General features: G+C 40.7%; 1 protein-coding gene across 1 annotated transcript; it reads right to left on the bottom strand.

The window, feature by feature from the left end:
* Nucleotides 1-3,493: 3,493 nt before the first annotated feature.
* Nucleotides 3,494-21,042, bottom strand: LOC137475766 (cytosolic phospholipase A2 epsilon-like). Its single transcript, XM_068193437.1, has 21 exons — nucleotides 20,904-21,042; nucleotides 20,172-20,255; nucleotides 17,362-17,434; nucleotides 16,269-16,405; nucleotides 15,757-15,888; nucleotides 14,246-14,286; nucleotides 13,501-13,543; nucleotides 12,805-12,874; nucleotides 12,441-12,610; nucleotides 12,220-12,300; nucleotides 11,453-11,490; nucleotides 10,663-10,798; nucleotides 9,870-10,006; nucleotides 9,259-9,481; nucleotides 8,454-8,568; nucleotides 8,003-8,140; nucleotides 6,627-6,734; nucleotides 5,900-6,091; nucleotides 5,263-5,429; nucleotides 4,643-4,829; nucleotides 3,494-4,061 (listed from the first exon to the last, which is right to left on the bottom strand). Exons 1-21 carry the CDS (start codon nucleotides 21,003-21,005, stop codon nucleotides 3,853-3,855), a joined length of 2,583 nt encoding a protein of 860 aa, XP_068049538.1. The 5' UTR covers nucleotides 21,006-21,042; the 3' UTR covers nucleotides 3,494-3,852.
* Between the last annotated feature and the right edge of the window lie 1,469 nt (nucleotides 21,043-22,511).

The following is a 22,511-nucleotide window of genomic DNA, read 5'->3' as shown; positions in this document are numbered from 1 at the left end:
ATACATTTTGTACAGCATTTGTTAATGTATGCTTGTTTATATTATATATAACTTTCAGCATACAAAGCAATTAACACTGAAAATTGCACTCCACCACACAAGGGAGTGTTTTGCCAAAAAAAGATCGTTGATGTGTAATTAGTTGGCCTTAGGACAGTCATTAACTAGTACAATTTACTGTCTGGACAGCAGATGGTTCCACCCAATCAAATTCCATATATATGTGTGTGTGCATGTGTGTGTGTATAAAAACACCAGGGGAGATTTGGAGTAAAAATTTATGTCTGAAACACTTTGCATGAAGACAGAAGTAAGACACCTACCTCCCTTGCATGTGAACTGAATGCCTAGCCATATGGTTGAGTAAAGAGCTTAAGAACCATGTAGCTGTGAAATAAAAGAACAGGGGAAAAGGATAGGAAAGCTGGTGGAAGTTGATATTAATAAAGAGATATAGCTGTCCTTTTCCTTTTCCTTTTCCTTTTCCTTTTCCTTTTCCTTTTCCTTTTCCTTATTAAACTTTGCAAAAGTATTACTTATATTTGGACTATGCACAGAAATTCTTCTTTAATTTCCTTATTTTAGGTCTGTTATAGAAGCGATATCACAGTGAGACCAAAACACTGTCCTATGCTGTCTTATGGATCTTGCAAGGCAGGTTACTGAAGCTGACTTTAAGTGACCAGAGTGCACCAAGGCTGCAAAGGATGTCAAATCAATTACAGGATGTCCTCCCAGTAAAGTGCATGGCATAGCAAAATGGCGATGCCAGGGAATGGCATGGAAAAGAGATCTTTCTGGGGTTAGCATTAGCCAGAGGTTCCCTGTAAGGTGATGGGCAGTTTTGGTAAGCCCTGAGCTGTCTCTGGTAGCCAGTCAGTAGGAAATAGTGTTTTTTAATATGAAGAAACAGATTTTGTTCTATCCTGAAATATTACTTTTTTTTAGTCTATTGTGCAAAGATCTTTTAATGCAAGGACTGAAAAGAAAATATATATTAGGAAGGTAAAGAATATTTTTTCTAACTGATTTCAGAAGTAGTCCTCAGTGATAAATATCACATAAGAGTTTTCTTTTGAGGGATTTTTAAGAGTTTACCAGTCTCAAACTCTACTGAACATTTTCATGAGTGTTTTGGAAGTAAACAAGACACCCTGACTGGCCAGATTTGCAGGAGAACAAAGACTGAGGGAGTAATACTAAGGACAGGACAATCATAAAGAATGATCTGACCTGCTTGATAGACTGGCCTGGTTAACCATGGTAAAATCTAATGCACTGGAGTGTGAGCTATGATTAAAGAGCTGCTGAATGTATGTTTCAATTTACTCCCCCATACAAAAGGGAAGACTGGAGTGTGGAAAAAACTAACTGATCAGCTTATGGAAGACAAACAACTGGTGAGAAGCCTTTAAAGGCAAATGAGGACAACTGGATTCTATATATAGAAACTGGGAACTCATCTATATGTAAGAATATAAGAATAACAAACCAATGTTAATGTCTCAGTGTGTAGCAGTAGTGGGAAGGGTACTGGAGTCTGCATATGATAAAGGGACAATGAAGAATTGGAGGGGGTGCAAGAGCAGAGAAACAGCTGGATACATCAAATAAAGGGGGGTTTATAATCAGGATTTGAAGGGTTGCATCTACTGGTTTGATGAAAAGAAGGCTGTGATGTAAACTATTTTATAAAATTGATCCTAATAAAGAAACAGTGGTTATGCAATGGCATTTAAGGTACAAGGAAAAGATGTAATGTGCTAATATCTGGGCTCTGGCCAAAATAAATGAGGCTGGAAACAAGGTGCATACCCATTGCTGGAAGATGATCACTGACCAAAACATAGCTCCACGAAATGTGATGACTTCACCATTCCTGATAATTATAATAGAAGAGGGATCATTTTTCTTCAAGATAGATTTCGGTCAGCCACAGATCATCAAGACTGACATGTCAGTAACTGCATGGCAGATAACAGTCTGACATCTATCAAGTCTAACAAGATGATCTGATGGTACTTCTGGCTTTTATAAGCCATGGAAAAGAAATCAGATTAATAATCTAGTATGATATAAAGCTCATTTGTTATTTTACTTGTTCTTCTACAGCCTAATAGCAATTCACAAGAGTTACACAATTGAACAGCTCTGTACAGTGTTATAAAATGGACTTATCAAAGAAGTGCAAGCTGGTAGGACCATTTAGCAAGCAAAAGTGGGAAAGCCCAGAAAACTCTCCCCCAACATTCTGCTAAAGGCTTATTACGTACTTGCAAACAAGGATTGCAAAGGTAAAGCATGCAATCAAGCTAGGTGTCCCTCCAGGTTCCACTTTAACATCCTTCTGCCAGACTGATGATGCTTTTTAAAGCTTCAGAGTATCACGACTCAGCCAAGCACACTGTGAATATCTTTATCTACTTGTTTGGAAAGCAGAGATAAAATCCTCCACATTAGCCTTGAAATGCAGCTGGCAGCCAGAGGCCACCCCAGCAGCAGCCCACCCTGCTACAAACACTTTGCCAGTGGTGTAAACCCAATACAGGAAGACAGACGATGCTTCAGAGACAAGACTAAACTGGGAGAGGAGTGGCTGGAGAGCAGCCCTGCAGAACAGGGACCTGGGGGTGCTGGTCAGCGACAGGCTCAGGATGGGCCAGCAGTATGCACTGGCATCCTTGGATGCATCAAGCACAGCATTTCATATTCTAGTTTGAATCTTCTGCATTCCAAAGAATTTTAAATGCTGCCACATGTGGTTTCAGTAGGTGACGAATTGTAGATAGTCTACTGTTATGTACACTGAGAAACTCAACTCCACCTAAGTTTAACCTTTCAATGTAACCTTCTAAAAGCACTACAACAAAAAAAAAAAAAAAAAAAAAAAAAAAAAAAAAAAAAAAAAAAAAAAAAACCAAAACCCTAAAATCCACAAACCCACAAAAAAAACCATCCAACCAACCAAAAAACCAACCCAAAACCTGACAAACCAACAAGACATTTACACTTCAGACTGCAATGAGGTCTCCCCTCAGCTTCCCCTTCTCTAGACTGAACAGACCAAGTGACCTCAGTGACTCCTCACATAGCTTCCCCTCAAGGCTTTTCATGGCTTCAATGCCTCTGTTTGGACACTCTCTTACAGCTTCATATCTTTCTTGTCACACTGTAGCATCCCAAACCACACAGACGACTAGCGGTGAGGCTGCCCCAGGGCAGAGTGGAGTGGGACAATCCCCTCCCTTGCTTGGCTGGGCCCGATGTACCCCAGGACAAGCTTGGCCGTCCTGGCTGCCAGGGCACTGCTGACTCACATTCAACTTGCCACAGACCCCCAGGTCCCTTTGTCCCTTTGTCCCTTTCCACAGTGCTATTCTCCATGCTGCATGTGTTTTTCTCTGAGCATGCAGCGTGCCATGATCCCAGTCACAAACCTGTCCCAAAGGTTGCTGCTTATCTGAGCATCACCTTGCAAATTCAAAACACAAGCCAAGTTAATAAAATATGCTTTTAATATGTTCTGCCCTGAAGATATGAGGCTTAAGCATTTAAAGCTCTTTCTCAGGGCAACGAGCACCATATTTATTATCATTTTAGCACCTTCTTTTTTGTGGCTGCCCATCCTCTGTACCATACAATGATTCATACTCCATGGTTGTAACTGAATTGCAATGATTTCTGCAGTGAAATTCTTTGGAGAAAAAGTTTTTCTTCAGTCTTTTTTGTTCACCTGAGATTGCCATTTAGTGGGATTGAGCAGGAATGCTTTGAAGCCTGCTGGCTAATTGTAAGAGACCTTCAGACTCTCAGCAGGTCAAGGGACTTAAAAGCACCCTCTCTTGTCTGACATTATTTCTTCATCTGCCTTTTCCGTGCCACTGCTGTGCGCAAGGCCTGTATAATGAGCTCTTCATTATTGAGGATGTTGTATTCACCCAGCTGAACCAGGCAGTCATACGCCTTCTCAGTGTACTGAAGGGAATATGTTGAATATGGGGAACAGCAGCCGTAGAGATCAACTTTGCCATCTTCCATCTCTGCCTCTGAGCGCTTCTGACCTACAAGGAAGGGGTGAGAAATCACTGCTGAGAGAAATCACTCTGGTCATAAAAAAGCAAACTCTTAAGAGAGGAAGGCAAAGAGGTGTCTCTCCACAGAGAGAGTTCACCGTGTAAATTACTTGCTTGGCTTTAATAAAAAAAAAAAAAACAAATAATTGTTATTCAAACTGGGAGCTCCGTCCCTGGCTCAAGTGCATACCAGTGGCTTCACAGGATGAGGGGAGAAAAAAGGGTGATTATTCTTAGATGGGTCTGCATTCTAGTTCTTAGCTGTACCTGATGGTGCCTACAGTATGTATCCATGGATGAACACATTAGCAGATTCATCAAAGTTACCTGGAAGCTAATTACCTGCAAGATAACTAGCTTTGGGATTGAAACATCACAGCCCTGGCACCAAATCTCATGGTTAAAAAAATCTCTTGGTTAATCTCATGGTTAAAAAAATTAAACATCAGAAATATTTGATGTACTGGAAAGAGTCAACAGTGAAGTACAAGAGTTGAAGTATTAAATGCATTCCTTTTAATAGGCTGTCCATGATGTAAACCTTCTTTTTAACCTGTTTGAGTACTTGCCTGGTGCTTTGTATTTTTGAAAGGTATCATTAACTAGTGGGAAAAATAGCAGTACTGGTGCTCCTGGAGTCTCAGCACCATCAAAGAGGTAACACTCCTTCAGCTTTTTCCTGTCTTCTTCACTCAAGTCCACCCTGGGAAAAACGATTCCCTGCTCAGAGCAGTACTTGCAGGTCTGGTCCAAAGCCTGGATCAAGGAACAGAGCAGTACTAAGACTTCAAATACGATTTTAAGGCTCAGGATTTCTTGGAGTCCAGTAATAAAGTAGACACTTTCTAAGTTACTTGTGCAAACTCTCTTATCCCCTAATCAAAAGCACTGTGACACTGGACATGTTTTTGGTTTTGGTTTGTTTTTTTGGTTTTTTTTTTTGTTTTTTTTTTTTTTTGTTTTGTTTTCTTTTGTTTTCCTGAGTCTTAGCACAATACAGTTTATCGTACAAGAAAAACAAATGAGACTACATGCAGCCTATAAAAGATGTATTGCATTTCATCATTAAGCTAAAAATGCTAAAGGTTAAGACTTTTAGTAGGACCAATATAAAAAGCACCTAAGTGTTAAAAATTTATAGGTACACACATATTGAAGAAGACATAGACACTGTTTCAATTACTCTCACCTGTATCTGAGATCCTGCACTGTAATTTAAATGCAGGATGACATCCACCTTTCTCTCCGGTTTTAAAAGTGGCATGATGCTTGTATTGATGAAAAATCCAGTATCTACCAGAGACAGGAATTCCTCTGATTGTGTCAGCTGGTTGGGAAATGTGTCTAACACAGTATCTGAAAGAAAAAAAAAACTCTTTCTGTAAGTGCAATACCGTAAAACTTGCTGGCCTGTTTTTCTACCCTTACACCATGTCCACAGAGCCTTAACTGGTTACAGTCCTTGGGGAAGGGAGATTTGCCATATCCCTTCTATCCCTTCTCTTCTCCCTCTCAGCTGCAGTCACATGCAGTTTTGGACCTGCAGTAAGAACATCCATGAAGGGGGTTTACCGTGCCTCCCCACCGAGTGTGTCTTGGACAAGAGGAAGGACCTGGTGGCCCAGCCTCTGGAGGTGAGGGCCACCAGCAAACCACTGACAGCGCCCAACATCAAGCCATGCTACGTCCTGCAGCATGATCAATCATAGACTGATCTAATAGATATTCTGCCCAAACCTGGCCTCCAACCCCAGTAATATCAGACTGGGGGGGTTGTTTTGTTCCGCTTGTTTACTGTCTCCCCAGACCCACAGGTCTCCTGTTACCTTTCCACCTGCAGAAGTGCGTGTTCTCCAGGTAATCGTTGTGCATCTGGAGGCCCTTGAGGAAGTTGTGCTCCTGGGCGATGCAGACGCGGTCGGTGAGGGCGGCGCGCAGGGCGCTGCCGAGGGGCCCGGGTGGCGTGAACAGCCGTGTCCGCAGCTCCTGCGGCTTCACGGGCAGCACGGGCTCCTCCTCTGCCCGGGGAAAAGCTGTTAAATTCCATCTGCCCAGAGCAGGGCCAGCCCTCAAGAAGCCAAGCTAAGTAATAAACTCTGATGCTTTCTCTTTTTAAAAGGACCAACAAGCATAAGTGACCAAACAAAATAGAAAATGAAAAGCTACTCTCACTAGACAAATACCATTTCCTGACACAGTCTGGGCTTGGATAAAAACCCCCAAGATACAGTGTCAAACAGCAAGAAAAGTCTACTCCAGACACACATATTTGTTGAACACATTGAATGCAGGCTTTGGAAAAGGACAGGTGTTGAACTTCTTTGTATTACTGTAGCTTCCACTTGAAGCAGTCAAAATAAATTTGCTTTATTCATAATTTATAGATCGGTCTTATTATTTCTGAACATTTTAGTCATCTACCAGCATCAGTGTTGACCCCTGATAGATCACAGGACCGGAGATTTTTAAATTATTTATTTGTACTTTGCAGTATGAGACATATAACTCCATTTAACAATAAATACACAGTGAAAAAGAACTATGGCCCTTTACCTATATTGTCAATATGGTCCCGGGTCCACCTGTGCCAGAAATCTTCTGATGAATGGGACAAATTCCAGATATATAATACATTGAATGAAAATAAACTACTCCACATGCCTGTAAAAGAAAAGAGCTTTCTAACTCAAGCATTCACATATCATGAATCTCAAACTGTCATGATGAGACGAAACTTGTTCAGTTTGTTTTTGTTATTTTGTGTTAAAAGCATGACATGTCATTTTTATTTGGCTGCTGGTTTTTAGACCTTATTTTTAGTATCCAGTTTTTGTCTTATAGGTACTTAGGGATGGAGAATTTTTTGAATTATTATGGAATTTGTATTTTTAGGGGAAAAAAACCTCAAGTATCATGAAGCTTGTATAAAAAAAAAAGATTAAAGTTTGCAATCCAAGAGATTTGATGTGCAATTACATTGATAAGAGCATAACTACAACATAATCTTACAGTCTCTGCTTTTGTAGGATTCCCATTTGAGAATAAGCCTGTTAACACACCAAGGATTCAGTTTTGACCATGAATTTTTGAGCTTGAAAAGCAATTTCTTTGGTTATCCATTAGGGCACAAGTTCTCACTGCTTTTTCATTCAGGGAGTGCAAATATGTGACAATCCAGCACAGACAGGCTAAAATTGTACAGTGTCTCCTTCCTGCTCAGTGAAGTGGCCAGTAAAAGAGAAGTTTGCTTGTGAAATCAGTCACAAGCTGACAGCTTGTCTATTTGGCAGGAGAACACATAGCCATGCTCTCCTGCAGCCAACAGCAAACAGGTTTCAAGGATGGCTGTGTTGTCTTCCCCCCAGCCTTGCCCAGGCAGTGTGGAAACCAGAGCCAGTGACATGTGGCCTGCTCCTCTGCAGCAGGAGGGCCTGGCATTCTCAAATGCATGTTCAAATGCTCCCTGATGCAGTGGAGAATAAGCATGAAGGCTCATGTAAAATGTTTATAGGGAACATACAAAATACTGACTACCCGTGAGACAGGCAATAGGCTCGGAAGTTCACCCTTCTGGGGTAGCATGGCCTGAACCATGGATTCCCAGGGACTTCAATTTTATTGTTGTACTGAAGCCATACTATATTTTAATTCAAAACTAAGTATAAAAGTGTAAATAACTATTTGATGGTCCCTTTGAATTTTCTTCTTTATTGTAAACTGAATCCATTATAGTAAATATTAATTCAGCAAAGAGATTTTTATCCTCTCTGCTGAAACTGCCATGTTAGTCCTGCATCAATATTTTATTAGAGTGTAGTTTATATAGCTCACATTAAAAAAACCCAAACAACCAAAATCAAAAAAACCCAAAACCTAAACCCCCAAAACAAAACAAGCAATAAAATAATTTGTTGTTTTTAATATCTTACCTTCCAAGAAGCAGATCCTGGATTCAGGAACCTTCTTCATCAATCGTCCCATGAAGAACTCACTGCCAAAATCCTCACTGCGAACAAAAACTCCATATTTTTGCAATCCCACCTCATATGGGGTGAACTCCACCCATTCTGTAAAAAAGAACCCAGAGAACAATGTTATTATAGCCCTCAAAATAATTTTTGAGTCTAATATTTCAGACCAATAACAATGAGTTATAAGCATGCTACAACTGAAAGCTTATGAATATGGAAAGGCTTTGGAATATTTTTGAGTCTGTTGCATAGACAGTCAAATTTTACCTGACCACAAGGATATTATATGAATACACATCAGCTGAGATTCTGGTCTTCAAATAAGAGGGGTTTTTAGGTTGTCTAAAAAGACTGTTCCACCCTAAATATAAAGACAAAGACAAATGACTCTCAGAAGTCTCATAATTACCTTTGAAATCCAGAGTGCTGTAGTTGTTCTTAACATTGACTGCAGTGTAGATAGGAAGTGGGTTCTGACCATGATCAATGGCCTGTTGCTGATCAGAGAGTTTGTGGTTGTCTTTCTGTGATTCCAGAAATACGGTTACTGAGACAAAAATTAGCATGGCAATATTCTCTGTATCTAAGCTTGCAGGGCAGAAAAATTCCTGCCTCTAATGCATGATGTGTGCTCAACATATCTTCTGAAATGTTCCATATTTTTCAAAATTCCCATAAGTGTTCTGTTACTGAAATACCTGCAGCCATCCAATCTGATGCGAGATTATTTGATGATGCATTAAGATGAAAATGGAAAGAAATAACAAAGAGCAGAGAGCAATACTTTTGATATAAAACATATTATTGCTCTGTGCTGCAGCTTTGTGCAAGACCTCACATCTTTCAAAAGTCTGCAGGTCCTTTTGTTAAGACCTCTCATGGGCATGCCTAATGTCTGCAGTTTTGTTATTTCTAAATAAGTAACTTGCAGAATATGAAAAATAATTCTTAAACCATAATACTGTTTCCAAATGTTAGCCTTGGAGTTTTCTCAGAAAAACATATTTAAAATTTCACAAGCGAGAATGCTGATTTCCACCATGGATGAGCATCTACAAGGCTGGCACCAAAAGTTTTGGAAATGGCTGTGCATTTGCTTGCACAGTCTCGTAACAAAGTGCTTTTCTCAGAGCCAACAGAAAAGTATCTTCTCCAGAAATAAATGTTCAGAAAATGGTAATCCACAGTAAATGCTGCTTTATGATATACTGTACCCCATCATGCAAAAAAGATTCCAGGACAAGCCCCCAGAGATCTATAAAAGATGTTTTGCGTCCCTCTCTTTTCCGCTGGCACAGCTGCTTTTTGTAATACTTCAAATATTCCAAGGAAAAGGAATTTATTTTGCATTTTGTCATATGTTTTCGAGCCTCAGTGATTTGCTTGTCGAGATCCTTTTGTGACCAGTCAGCATCTCTGTACAAGTTTGACATGGTCCTAGGAAGAGGAAATACATATTGCAGAGGGATAAAAAGCACACCAAAGCTTGAGGTAGGCAATAGCTACATTTAAGGTTTCTGGTTTAAGTTCTAGAGTAATGTTTCCTTTCTTCAATCCCTATGAAACTGTCAGTCATTACTCCTGTCAAAACAGCTTGAACAATTTTCCATAAACCATTCTTAGAAAAACACTTGTTTTCATGTAGTCCCAAATTATATGATTTTCCCCCATGAAAAGACTTTATTCTGTCAATTTTGGAAGAAGATTGAGAATAGGACTGCTGAGAAGTTATTATAGGTAAACTAGTGTACATCAGCCCCAGCCTCCTTCGGCGCTTTGGTGTCACAAGGGAGCCTCCAGCCAAGGGCTGCCCAGTCCCACTCACCATGTAGTACCAGACAAGCCAGTCAGGTAGGTGGCACAGTCCAAGACATTGAGCTTCTTGAGCCCCCTCAGGCTGCCATACAGTGCAGTCAAGGATCTCATCCCTCCTCCTGTGGTCATGATGGCCACCACCGGGGTCTGTGCAACGCAGGGACAGAAAGGGCCAGCGTCACACGGCAGCTGTGCCTGACCACAGAGTGATACATAAAGCCTGGCACCACCATGTGTGCCCAGCCACAGACTCCTTCTAAATGATTTCTACTCAAATATAACCTACTATTTATTTTATAAAGGAGAACAGGAATAGAAGCAATGACCAGTTTTGCTTAGATATCTGACACTTGTCACCAATGTGTTCAACAGAGATGTTTGGTATGAAACAAATAAAAATGCATTAATTCAAACCAGAAGAGACAGTAAGAGAGAAAAAGATCAGTTGAAAAAGCAGAAATTAAAAAGAAAACTCACAGGCTGAAGAGAGGAGGGACTATTGGCAAGGTAAACAATAGTAGAGTAAAAAGTGCGGAAGAAGCCATTCCTATGTAAGGAATATCTGGTCTGGCTTCCAAGAAAGGTGTAGCAAGAAAAGGGTTAAACTCAGAATAGCAACTGCAAAGGACACAAAATGCAGGGTGAATTTAGAGATATGGGACAGTATTGGAGGTATATATATGTTTTAAGAGGGGGAAAGATCAGAAAATATTTTAACTATGAAGAAAAATAGGCTGAATTATACCATTAAGCTCTCACTGCTAAGGTACTGGTGAGATATTTTAAATGTTTTTCCTACAGACCTCATGGTCCAGCAGATCCTGTTCCAGCTGCAGAACCTTCTTCAGAGCAGGAATAACATAATTCTTCCTTTTGCAGAGAAAGTCTTGCTCCTGGATGCAGAGGTCAAATCCTAAACGCACATCAAGGTGGTCTGGGCTGAAGCAGAGATCAGGAAAAAAGAATATTACATTTTATTGCTGGTAGAGAAACTCAGAGTTTCCAATGCAATAAAATGAACCTGATCCACAAAATACTACATTTACAGGAGGTCCCTTTCCTACACTCCCAAGCAAGTATACAATGCTGCATGAAAGAAGGATAGAAAAAAGTACTGATAAATTTCTATGCAGCTATCAAAATAAAACCTAAGGAAAGACATTCCTGCAGCTAATTTCTGAGATGCCTGCTGTCTGGATTCTTTCATATTTTAGTGAACTGAGAGCTATAGGAAAAACTGCTCATACTTTCTTGAATTAGGGAGAATTTTTTCCTACTTCATTATCAACAATGCCATGTGATCGGCTGTGCTTTAGCCCAGTGTTAAAGAAAAGATAAAAGACTGTGCTGAGCATAACACTGGGTAGCATAATCGACTTGTAATAATTTTTTTTCTATTCATGTCTCAGTATGGGTTATCAACATGTATTACACTACACTACATGCAGTTGCTTCCAGCTCATGTGAATGCCACATCACCTGGTGACACCACCTACAGTCCTGCTGTGAGTGCCTCCTCCCCAGTAAAGAGCCTAGGGTAAGATGAGCTCAGCTTAGTAAAAGTCAACCTCCAAGAGTGGCCAAGTCTCTTACCAGTCTTCTGCCTTCGCATATAAATCGAATCTTTTATCCTGGAAAGCAAGAATGTGAACAATGTGAGTGCTGACAACCTGCTTCTTCCCTGCAGCCTGAGGAGGAATTTTATCCTAGCAGTGTGGGTACAAATCAGGAGCTCTGAATAAGGAGCTTGAATAATCCAGCAGCCTATGCAAATTGACTGTAGTGTTTTACTGAAAGGGAAGCTGTTCAATAATTTTTGATGTTGTCTAGTAAATGTAACATCTGAGGATAACTGCTGTTTATAGAGCCATGATAATGTACACCCTACCCATCTCCACTAACAATACCTCTTAGGCAGCCAGCTGGACTATGATTCTATACAGCAGTATTTGTTCCCCCCTTTCTGTGGTTTATACCCCACAACAGCCGTGAACCTTTCATTCTACATGGATTTTTTAAACCATGAATCTAAAAGTGCTTTGTAAAGCACTGTCAGCATCAGCAGGAGTCTGACACTACCTCAGTCAGTTCAGATGCCCCACTGGTGTGTGAGAAGGGGAACAGTAGAGCTTCAACATTAATGCGAAGAAGGATCAGGATGGAGTAGCAAGATGCCCCACATCTATTCAAACAGAACAAGGCACAACCTGGCCTAATTGCTGAAAGACCTACCACTGTTAGGCTGTGTCATTTTTGTCTGCAGGCTTTCATTGTCAGAAAGTATCATGGTAATCATCAGGGGGATGCAGACTTCCACATCCAGGTTTCTCATCATCGCTCACTAAAAAGCAGGCACTCACCTCTGCTAAGATCATGTTTTTTCCACTTGGAATGGAATGAAGTTCCACATTTGGAAAGCCTGTATCACAAACACGTGAATTCTGAAAAAATACAAATAAACTGAGGTTTATACTGTAAGGAATGTTACTCTCTGCCCACAATGCAAATTAATGTTACTATTTATGGTGTCTAATATTTTACATGCCATTATTATGTTTTTTAAAGCTGAGCTGTAACATACTGAGGAGGGAGGCAGTTTCTTCCCTGGTAGTGTAACATCCAGCATTGGCTGCTTGTATCTGGCATAGTGGAATTTGGCAGGCGAAGAGGAGCTGAAGACCAGATTAGATCCCAGCACAATGTCCTGGGTGCCTTCATAAGAGCCTTGCACTTTAAAGGAGAATTCTTTTTCTAAGAAAATGACACAAAAGCAGACACAGATTAGTTTTCTCATCAAAACTGGTAACAAAAATTCTTACAGAGTCTATCACAAGGCTGTTCTCATGTTTTGGATTTGTTGGGGTTTTTTAATTCTTACATTAAGCCAATTGTGCTCATAATATTAGCACATCAGTTAAAAATAGCTGATGGAGAAATAACCTTACTTGATTTATTATCTTTTTTCTTCTTTTTCTTCTCAACCACCTGAACTTCTAAGCAGCAGATTTTGCGAGACTGTAAGATGTGAACAGTAAAATACATCATGGCAGGTAATTTTCCAATATGACATTCTGTTTCCTAGTCTAAACGGGACACAACCAGAGCAAAGCAGGAGTGCAGTGTGGATGAACAGAGCTTGCAGAAGGGAGAAGATGAGGACAAAGTGAAAAACAGTACTTTCAGGATCTCAGATTGTTTCAAACACAATTCATGAGCAGGCAAAGATAATTTTCTCAAAGCAGAGAAAATTTCAGGGATGGGAAGTCCCAGTGTTAAAAAGCACAGTTATGAATGTGGAAAATTATATGTGTATGGGACAGGATAAACTCTCTTTCTTCAGCAATATGGGAATTTGGGAGGAGTGATGTCTAAGGAAGAATTCACTGCTGCACTGATGTCTCAGACCTAAACCACTTCCATGTGTTTCCTTTGCAACAGTGAAGGAGTGTTGGGCTGGAGCTCACTGTGCTGTTCCAGCCACAGCGTCTCCAGAGGTGCCATCCACAAGGATGTATCATGATGAAGTGGGAAATGGCAATGAGCTGGCTGTCTCAGTCAAGGGGTATGTTGTCCCATGACCGTGAGTCAAGTGAAACAAGTGTGGCAACAGGACAAGAAAGATGATGAAATACAGCACTTACCACTAGCACTCCATTAGTGATGATGGTTTCAGGAGGCCCTGAACTAGGAAACAGAAAGATAAATGCGTTTACAATAACAGTATAGTTCATGAGCCCCACCCTTCTCCTGATTTTCCTCTTGCATATTTTTACCTGCATATTGGATTTGAAAGAAAAGTCCCAGGAGACTTGTTGTACAAGTTTCCTCACTGTACTATGTCAAGGCACAATTGTGATCCTACTGGCTCATCCAGTCCTGGAGCTCAGCAAAATAAATGCCAAAGGTGCTCTGAGGCCAGACCATGTAGTGATTTTATGCTGAGTCCCAAGCTGAGGCCAAGGATGGTTTAATGTAATCTACTTTAAAAAAAAAAAATCATGCTTTGTTGGACGATGGAGCAATAAAGGCATTGGATCAGAAATCCAGTGCAATATTCCATGTTGTGTTTTGAAGGGAGGTTTGAAGGGAGGTTGTGTTTTGAAGGGACCCTGTTGCTGATCTCAAACACAAGTGCATAACAAGCCAGCAATATTATGGTTTTAAATAATGTTCACTACATTAGACAATTAAAAGGTTTTAGGGTGTTCTCCCTGTTTGCCTGAAGTTCATGGGAGGTCATCCTGGCCTTCACCCATTTGTTGACACAGCTCATAGTACAGATTCCTTGGGAATGATGCACTCTGAACAACCAGACTAGATTATTACATGCCTCTGAATTGCTGTTTCTTTTTATTCCAAGTAATGTTGCATTTCATGTTTACTCACATATTATCCAAGGCAAATCCCACCTCCAACTCCTCTCGTCTCTGGAAAATTAAGAAAGGAAATTATTTTGGTACTAGTTTACTGGCAGTTCTCATTCTCACAATCTGGGTATGCATGCACTGTTTGCGACCAGCAGAGCATTTAAAATAGAGGCACACATCACCTCACATCTGTGTGTCTTGAGCCTCAAGATTCTCAACTGATAGGAAGGTTGTGGATGGCTGTCATAGCAGTGTTTAACACAGAAATTGATTGGCTTGCCTGCTTCTGCTGGGGCCTATGGGACAGACCTAGGAAGAGATGTTGTCTCATTCTGAGTCTGCCAGCAGAAGGAAAGGGGATCTGCTGAAGGGGAGAGCCAAAGCCTTCTGGTGTCAGGAAGAGAAATGGTGACAGGCAAAGCAGCTGTGGATGAGGAAAACCTCTTTGTCTGGCAACAAGTTGAGGGCTTTTGGACAGAGGTAAATCTGACATTAGGGCCTGGTCTGTAAAGTGGTGAAAAAGAGTATAATCCTCAGGGGAAGGAAAGCACAGGCAAGAGAAAAGAAAAAGTGGAGACAGAAGGGATGATGACCAGCAAAGTGAGATCATACTGTAGGCTACTTAGTTGCTCAAATTACCCACTGAATTAAAGACACCAGGAAGTTAATAATATAGAACAAAAAACGTTTACAAAGGCTTGAAGACTATGATCTCTAACTGGTGTAGCTGTGCAAACACAAAAAGAAACAGCTTGGGTATGGCACTTGTAACCACTCAAAGTGATCAGCTGGGTACAACTAGCCAAAGTTCTAATTTCACCAGAGCTTAGTGAAGTTCACACACTGCTCCTTTGGTATTTTACAAGGAACAAAATTGTCAAATAAGGCATTTAAAGACAAAAAAGTGCAGTGTGGAGCTTGTGTGTGTGTAGATAAGGTAATTCCTTAAGTGAGTGGCACGTGACAGACGCACCAGAAACTGGAAGGGAACTGGAAAAGAAGAATGATAGACAGAACATACTGGGAGATGGGATGTGCAACTTTCAGTCTCCTTGGACATTCAAGATAGGATTATTTCTTGCTGCCAAGCTGGGTGGCATGACTTAGGCTTTATTTAAACACCCATGCCACATTCCATAATTAGCAACTAGTCTGGTTTGACATTTAGTTCTGATCACAGAGTTTTTACTTCCTAATTATTAGGCTAAGAAATCGGTTATGACAAAAGCATCAGCTACTGGCATGGACACCCTCCTTGATCCTCAATGGGGACAGGCTCAGCAAAGTGACAATTTTGCCAATACACCTGAAACTGGTGAGCCTCTGTGGCCAACACCAAACCCTTCTGTGTGCCTAAAGATCCAGGTGTAAAGAAGCTTTCCCACATCAGAATGAAAACCAACTTATTTTATGTGGCTAGGCAGCCGACACACAAGAAAGAAAAAAGGCAAAATTTTACAAATATTTTAGACAAAAAAGCTAACAAACACATTCTTGACAAGCTATTTAACTTCTTATTTCAGACCTCACCTGTGAATCACATTTGAAGTGCATGAAGACTTCCTCTCCCAGGGAAAGTTTGGCTATGTCAAAGTACACTGTGAAGAGGTGGTCATCCTGAGTAACCACGTCCTTATCATAGAGTGCCAGCTCCAGCACATTCTGGGAAAGGAAGGAAAGGACTTCAGTTTTTATTTGAAACAAGAGATCGTGGGGACAACTGTTTTAGTTAGCCGTTGTGAGCAGTGGGAGGACTAAAAGAAAAAGAGCAGGAAGGGAAGGAAGTGGACAGGAAATGAAGTCCATGTCAGTACCTATGAGGTGGAATGAGAGGAAATCATTTCAAATGTCATATTCTACCTATGTCTGAGAAAGACAGTCGTCTTTCACAGCATGGAAACCATCATGAAGATATGAGTTATTCTCACATCTTTCTGCATCTTTTCTTGCCTCTTGAGAAAATTGCTTATGTCCCTTTGCAAAAGTATAAAGACTCTCAGTAGCTCCCTTGGTCAGTTACCAGAAAAGTCCCAGTTCAGTACCTTGACCTGACTCTGGATCCTGAAGTAGAAGGTTTCATTCCACACTGGATCTTTGCAATTCTTGATGGCTTTAGTCTGAAATTTGTCATTTGATGCGGTTGGCAGCCACAGGCTCACATAGCAGTCAGTTTGGCTCACTGTATTATAAACACAAAGACATTTAAAATGAGCATTTGCTCTAGAAGAAAGAATTAATTGAAGAATATGAAGTTCTGTTTTCAAAGAGAGACACTATGATACAAAGTAGTGTATTTGTTCAACATAAACAATACCATTTAGGTAGGAGGAATGGAGAAGAAGGAAGGGTGACATGACTTTTCTCTAAATAAATGTGATTAGAAATATAAAAATACATTAAATGCGAAGGGTTTTCTTCTTCTTCTATGTCATCAAATAATAAGTTTAGCCAAGGATAAAAAAATCCAGGACAAATGCAGCAAGCATTAAGGAAAAAAAGTGATATCTTCTCATTTATCCAAACAGAACATTAAGAAAAAGCTTTCTGATTACTGCATAAGTAAAGATACAATCTTCTATTATATTTTGGTTCCAGGCCAGCAGAAGCCAGAGGAGCTACAAAATGTAACAACCCCTGATGGGCTTTTATCTGGGAATGCTGGCACGCAGAGAATTAGGGTATGGTAGTTTGGATTACTTAGCATTGAGAAAACTTTGAATACAAGCTGAATTTGAGACAAGTCTTCTCATCTTTCAGTATTTACTCAATTAATGCAACCATTTTGTGTTCTTTGACATATAAATATACTCCAGAGGAAAACATGGGAGATCTTTCCAATTTTTTTGCTTTCAACAGTTGCAGAGCTTTTACTGCTCCTTTTGGGGACACAGAGAAATGTGTGTGATAGGCACAGCTGTGACCTTATGGAGTTACCTCAGCTCAGAACAAGGGCTGATGCAAAGAAGAGCAACACACTCTATGTTCACTGCTGGAAACAGCACACCAACAACAGAACTGTCTCCATTCATGGAAGAAATCTAGAAAGCACCTTTTCTTGGAGCAGGACTAGCTATTAGCCCACGGAGGTGAGAGGGACCTCCATGAGCTCCTCTATAGAGCACTACAGATACTTACAGACATCTGCCTGGTGGATATTTCTTGCTCTTATGACTCTTACAGTCAGCAAGTAACACAGGGAGGATTCTATCTGCAGGGCAAAAAACAAACATACAAAAGACAGGAATGAATGCTAAAGTTAGACAGCATATTTAGAAGACAGAAGTGATCAAGAGAGATAAACTCCCAGCTCAGGAACAATTTAGTCGAATTTTCTATTTGATTATGAAATGGCCAATACATTTGTTTTCCTGCTAACATCTAAATCAAGCACTAGACTGAAATACTTCTTTTGTTCTGTAGCATGATATGAGGATTTATCTTATTAGAGCATTTATTTGTTTCTTAGCTAAAATCTGGATGCACAAAGTGCTGAGATTCAGTCCCAACTTGGGACAATATTTATTTTTTAAATTTCCGAGGTAGAAAATTAACACATGCTTTAGACCTTCTTCAAGTGGTAGAACTATTATAGTGCTGATTACCTTCTATCCAGTCATTACATATATTCAGTCTCCTGGGCTATGAGATATGATTTACTCGTATTCCTTCTCTTTTAAATGTACAGTACTCTGCAGAGTTAAGTGCTGACCTCTGATCCCCAAACTGATTTTAAGATCTGAGAAAGAGATTGCTGCTTTGCACTTCCACCATGCAACTTACTATGCATGAGTTTTTAATTTACAGGGATATAGATGCCCTCTTGAGCTAAGGTCACCTCTGACTTCTTGCGAGAAATTTCTCGCAATTTCTCGCATGTAAACTATGAAGTTTACATACTTCATAGTTTTGAAGTATGTAAACTCTTCACATCTCAAACTTCTTTGCACTGTTTTGCCTAAGAAGTGTAAACAGTGTTTCACACTTGATAAGAAACTCCTGTTTTTTCTTGCGGCTTCCCTCTTTCATATTAGACAATGTTTCTGACCTCATGCATGACTTCTTAGCCTCTCACATTGCTGTTTTGATCTCATATTGATTATATGAGTTCATATCTCCTCTCCCTTTCCCATAAAATAAACAATTCCACATAACTTATTATTTCTACTGTAATGGAGAGGGGAGAAGAGATACAACATACTGGAATATAAATCTGCAAGAAAATTTTGTTCCAAAAGACCTGAAAGGTGCTTAGCACAACTACAGGGCCAAGGACAGGTAAAGACTACATCTATTCTGCAAAATGACTATAAAAGACCATTGCCAGCTCTGAAGTGGCATTAGCAAGACACTGACCTCATTAGACCCACTGAGAAAGAAGTGTGACACAGTCAGTGCAGGAAAGGAGAGCAAGACTTTTAGTTGGACTGTTGAGCACAACAATTTGTTATGTGCTCTGTTAATAATGTCCATTTACAAAAAGGGAAGTGCATCAGTGTTCGTGGGCTTAATGGAATACACAACCATGTGAAGTCTCTCTAAATGTTTAACCTGAGTGTTTCAATGCAGACAGCCAGGGCTAATGAATACAATGATGTTGAGACTGGGGGCAGTTAGCAAGTAGTCTAATGAAGAAACAGGTAAAATCAGCCTTCAAGTAACCAAAGTATCCTGCACTGGGAAAAGACACTAAGAATATTTGTGCTGTGCAGCTGCACACCAGGTCACTGGGTGTGCAAATCAAGGGTGTCAAACCACTGCTAAGGGTCCCAAGAGTAGCTGTGGATCAGACTACCAAGGGCAATTGAATTCATGTCTAAAACCTAACTCCTAAAGGCACAGAAATGAGGCAGGTACAGAAAGTGCGCAGTAATTACAGAACCATTAACTGCTGCTGCCAGTGGCTAGCTTTGGAGAGGGCAACTCCTGGAAGGGCTCAACTCAGTTTCATGGATCAGATCCCCTGGAGCCACCTTCATGGCTCCATGGTAATCCAAATGTGTCAAGAAGGCAATGCAGATTGAATAAAATACTCAGGTATGTGGATGTGCCCTGTCATGGCCAAGGAGCCTTAGCTTAGACATCACAGAGCTATAAATAAAAAATGACCAAAATCCTGTCAGCTTTGTGAGTTTTGCCTAAAAAATTTGAGGTGTTTGGTGTGTTCTTCTGAAACTGCTGCAAACCCTGAAGTGTAGAGAGTTGTATTTCAGGGTATATTTTCTCATCTCTGGGTTTTCCATTCAGCTAATCAAGAAAAGGTTTGCTATTCCTTAAACTGTGAGCACAACACCTGCCGCTCAGCAACTTTACTCATCACAAAACAGAACAAGGGAGAGTTTCTAATTATTACTAAATGGCCTCAAATTAGAGAGAGCAAAGGTAGAAATCTTTTCTAGCACATCTATACATCTATAATCTTTTCTAGCATATCTATACATCTATAATCTCTCCTGGAGGAGAGATTTCATGTCTGAAGGCTCCTGGAAATCTATTAGTTTTTACTAGAGGCCAGAAGAGGGGTTAATTCAGTAAATCAGGGGTTGAAAATGCACTTTAAGATTCTGCCATATTATTATGAGAATAAATGGCATAATTTCCCAGCTCTTGCTATCTGCACTGTCAGGAAACTTGTCCTTGTGCTTTAGCAAGATGGGTAGAAAAAGCCTATTGAAACCCATCATTTTAAAGATATTAGTCTTGTTTAAACAGACATTGATCCCCATGTGCCAAGGACAGGAAGCCACACTAGGAGTTTAACATGAAGCAAGACTGAGTGGAATGATCAAAGCGGCAAGTGGGACAGTGTCTCATGGAGGGAACTGAACGGGTTACAGTAGCTAATTACATTGTTTGGCAGATGCTGAACCCTATCTGTTTTCACCCAGCCTCCACCCAGCAGGAAAGTCCCCTTTACAGTTTTCTTTTGAAATTCTCCTTAGTGGTACCTTTGTAAGAGAAGTCCACTGTTTCCCATCAGGATTCAGCTGCATAGTTCTGTCTCCTTGTTGAGAGGTTTGAGTGATCAGCTCCTGGAACAATAAGGGCCAACGTTATCCCTGAAAAAAACATCATTTCTCTTAAAGGCAATCCAGTTTGGGAATTGAGAACTTCAGAGCCACAGGGACAGGGAGCCCATGGTCAGTGCTGGCTGTAGAGCCCTGGCAGGAACTGGGGTTTCCTGCAGTGCCCGGTGCCACTGCCTGTGCTGAGCTTGCCCCACTAAGCCTGAGCAGAGGCGTAGCAGCCAGGTAAGGTCCGCCCTTCATGACACACGGGGAGGAGAAGCAGCTCCTGGCCCTGGCTGTTAAAGGAACAGCAAACCTGTCTCACATAAACACACCCTATTATTAATCTTTCATCTTGAAGTACACCTCAGTGTTACTTAATACTTCTTCTAAAATTGCATGTATGGTATCTCTCAAATTAATAAAATCCCTAAATATTCAAAATCCTCCCCTTGTAAACAAGCTTTTACTCTGCAGGTAGTTTTCTTTTTCTTTCTGTGGTTTACTATATCTTTAAAAGTTTCAATATTGAGGTCTTGAAGCCTTGACTTTCTTCATCCTGCATAGAGTCGTTATAGTCAATGGTAGGTCAGGATAGTATCATCTTTGCACTACATGCAGCACAACCACTTCAGATCCCGGGTGCCTTGCTTTGCTCTGCACCCTCCTTACCTGAGACAAAATGCCATCTTGGTCCATTGTGGTCATGTTCACACACACATCCAGTGTTATCTGTGGCAATGCAATCTCACATCTCCCAGCTCGCACAGACATCAATGGTTCAAATGTCCCAGGTGAAGGTGAGCAACTATTTTAAAAACTGACTCAGAGCCCCACCTCTGACTGGTTTCTTAAAACCAATTACTCCCCTCCCATTTTCTTATGGTAGGAAGCTGAATCCTGTCATCAAATAAGTAGGAAAAAATACCTTTGCTTATATAGCAGGTGGAAGTATTGTGCTTGAGTCACTTTGCTCTATACTGGCCAAAGGCAGGTTTAAAACTAAACATAAGAGAAGGATGCCCTCTTACCTGAGCACTGAACTTTCAACTTAGCAAGACCTCAAAGCCCACAGAAATATATCCTCTGCAATAAGATACAGCAAGAGTACATAAATTGAATTTAGGTTTTCTGTGACAGTAAGCAGATATGAAAAAACAATTAATGAGAAAAAAAAAAAAGAAAAAAAAGAGGACACTATTGCTCTCAGACTAACCTGGTTATTGCAAAAAACAGTTTAAGGCTTTCTGAACCACATGACCCTACAATCCCAGGTCTAGGCATGCAGAGTGGCACACTCATATGGTGGTTTATATCTACTCAGCCAAGGTCCAGCAGGGCTGGTTCTCTCCTCAAGTCATTGTATTCCTTCCCTTTCCTTTCCTATGGCTTGTTATTATTATTTTTGTGTTTAGATGTAGAGTCCCGAAGCAATGACTTTCCTTAGCTTAGCTCCACACCCATGAATACTTCTGCACCGTTTTCTAGCTCAGACTGACTCTGGCTGCAAACTAACTGCATTCAAGTGTCTGTGTCTGATCCAATGAAACCTGCCAGCCAGATGCAAAACTCAGCCCTGACCTCACGCTGCCCTCCCCAAAGTCCTTGGCACAACTGTGACACCACTGCTGAGGCAGGACACCTGCTCCTGTCCACCTGTGCCATTGAAACTGGCATGGCTCACAGCTCACTGGAAGAGGATTAGAAAAGGCAGCCAAAGACTGTTGCATCATCAACAGATCACAACAGATCAAACTTTCTGGGGAAAGGGATTCTTTTGGCTTCCCCGCTTCCCCAGTACATCATCTCTGAGCAAAAAGATGCTCATTCCCTGAGCATTATTGAGCTTACTGGTCAAACACTGCCAACAGCCAGCACAGGTCCCCTTTGCACATTCCCATGCAAAATAATATCAACAGTCATCACAGCCCACTTGGTAGAATACATTTTTGCCATAGGGTACAGTATTTTGTGATGCCATGAAGGATTGTTGTGTCTACATACATGGCATGTATCTTCTGGGTGCCAGCTCAATGCTATAGCTTGATGAAATGCATTTTTCATTAGGTCACAGAAAATTGGCAGCATTAGCATGTCAGTCATGTTTAAAGACACTACTTTACTATAACATCTCCTTGGAGGGCAAAAGTATTAACCAGACTGTTTACCAGGACTGGACCTCTGAGGCTTTCAGTCCCACAGTGCCAGTGGCCAAAAAACTCTTATTTTCATGGACAGCATTTACAATGCACATCAAAGACAGCCCATGCACGAGGGAGG

The sequence above is a fragment of the Anomalospiza imberbis genome, chromosome 6 (genome assembly GCF_031753505.1).
Source record: "Anomalospiza imberbis isolate Cuckoo-Finch-1a 21T00152 chromosome 6, ASM3175350v1, whole genome shotgun sequence".
Taxonomy (NCBI): domain Eukaryota; kingdom Metazoa; phylum Chordata; class Aves; order Passeriformes; family Viduidae; genus Anomalospiza; species Anomalospiza imberbis.
This window is presented reverse-complemented; position numbering and strand designations above follow the sequence as displayed.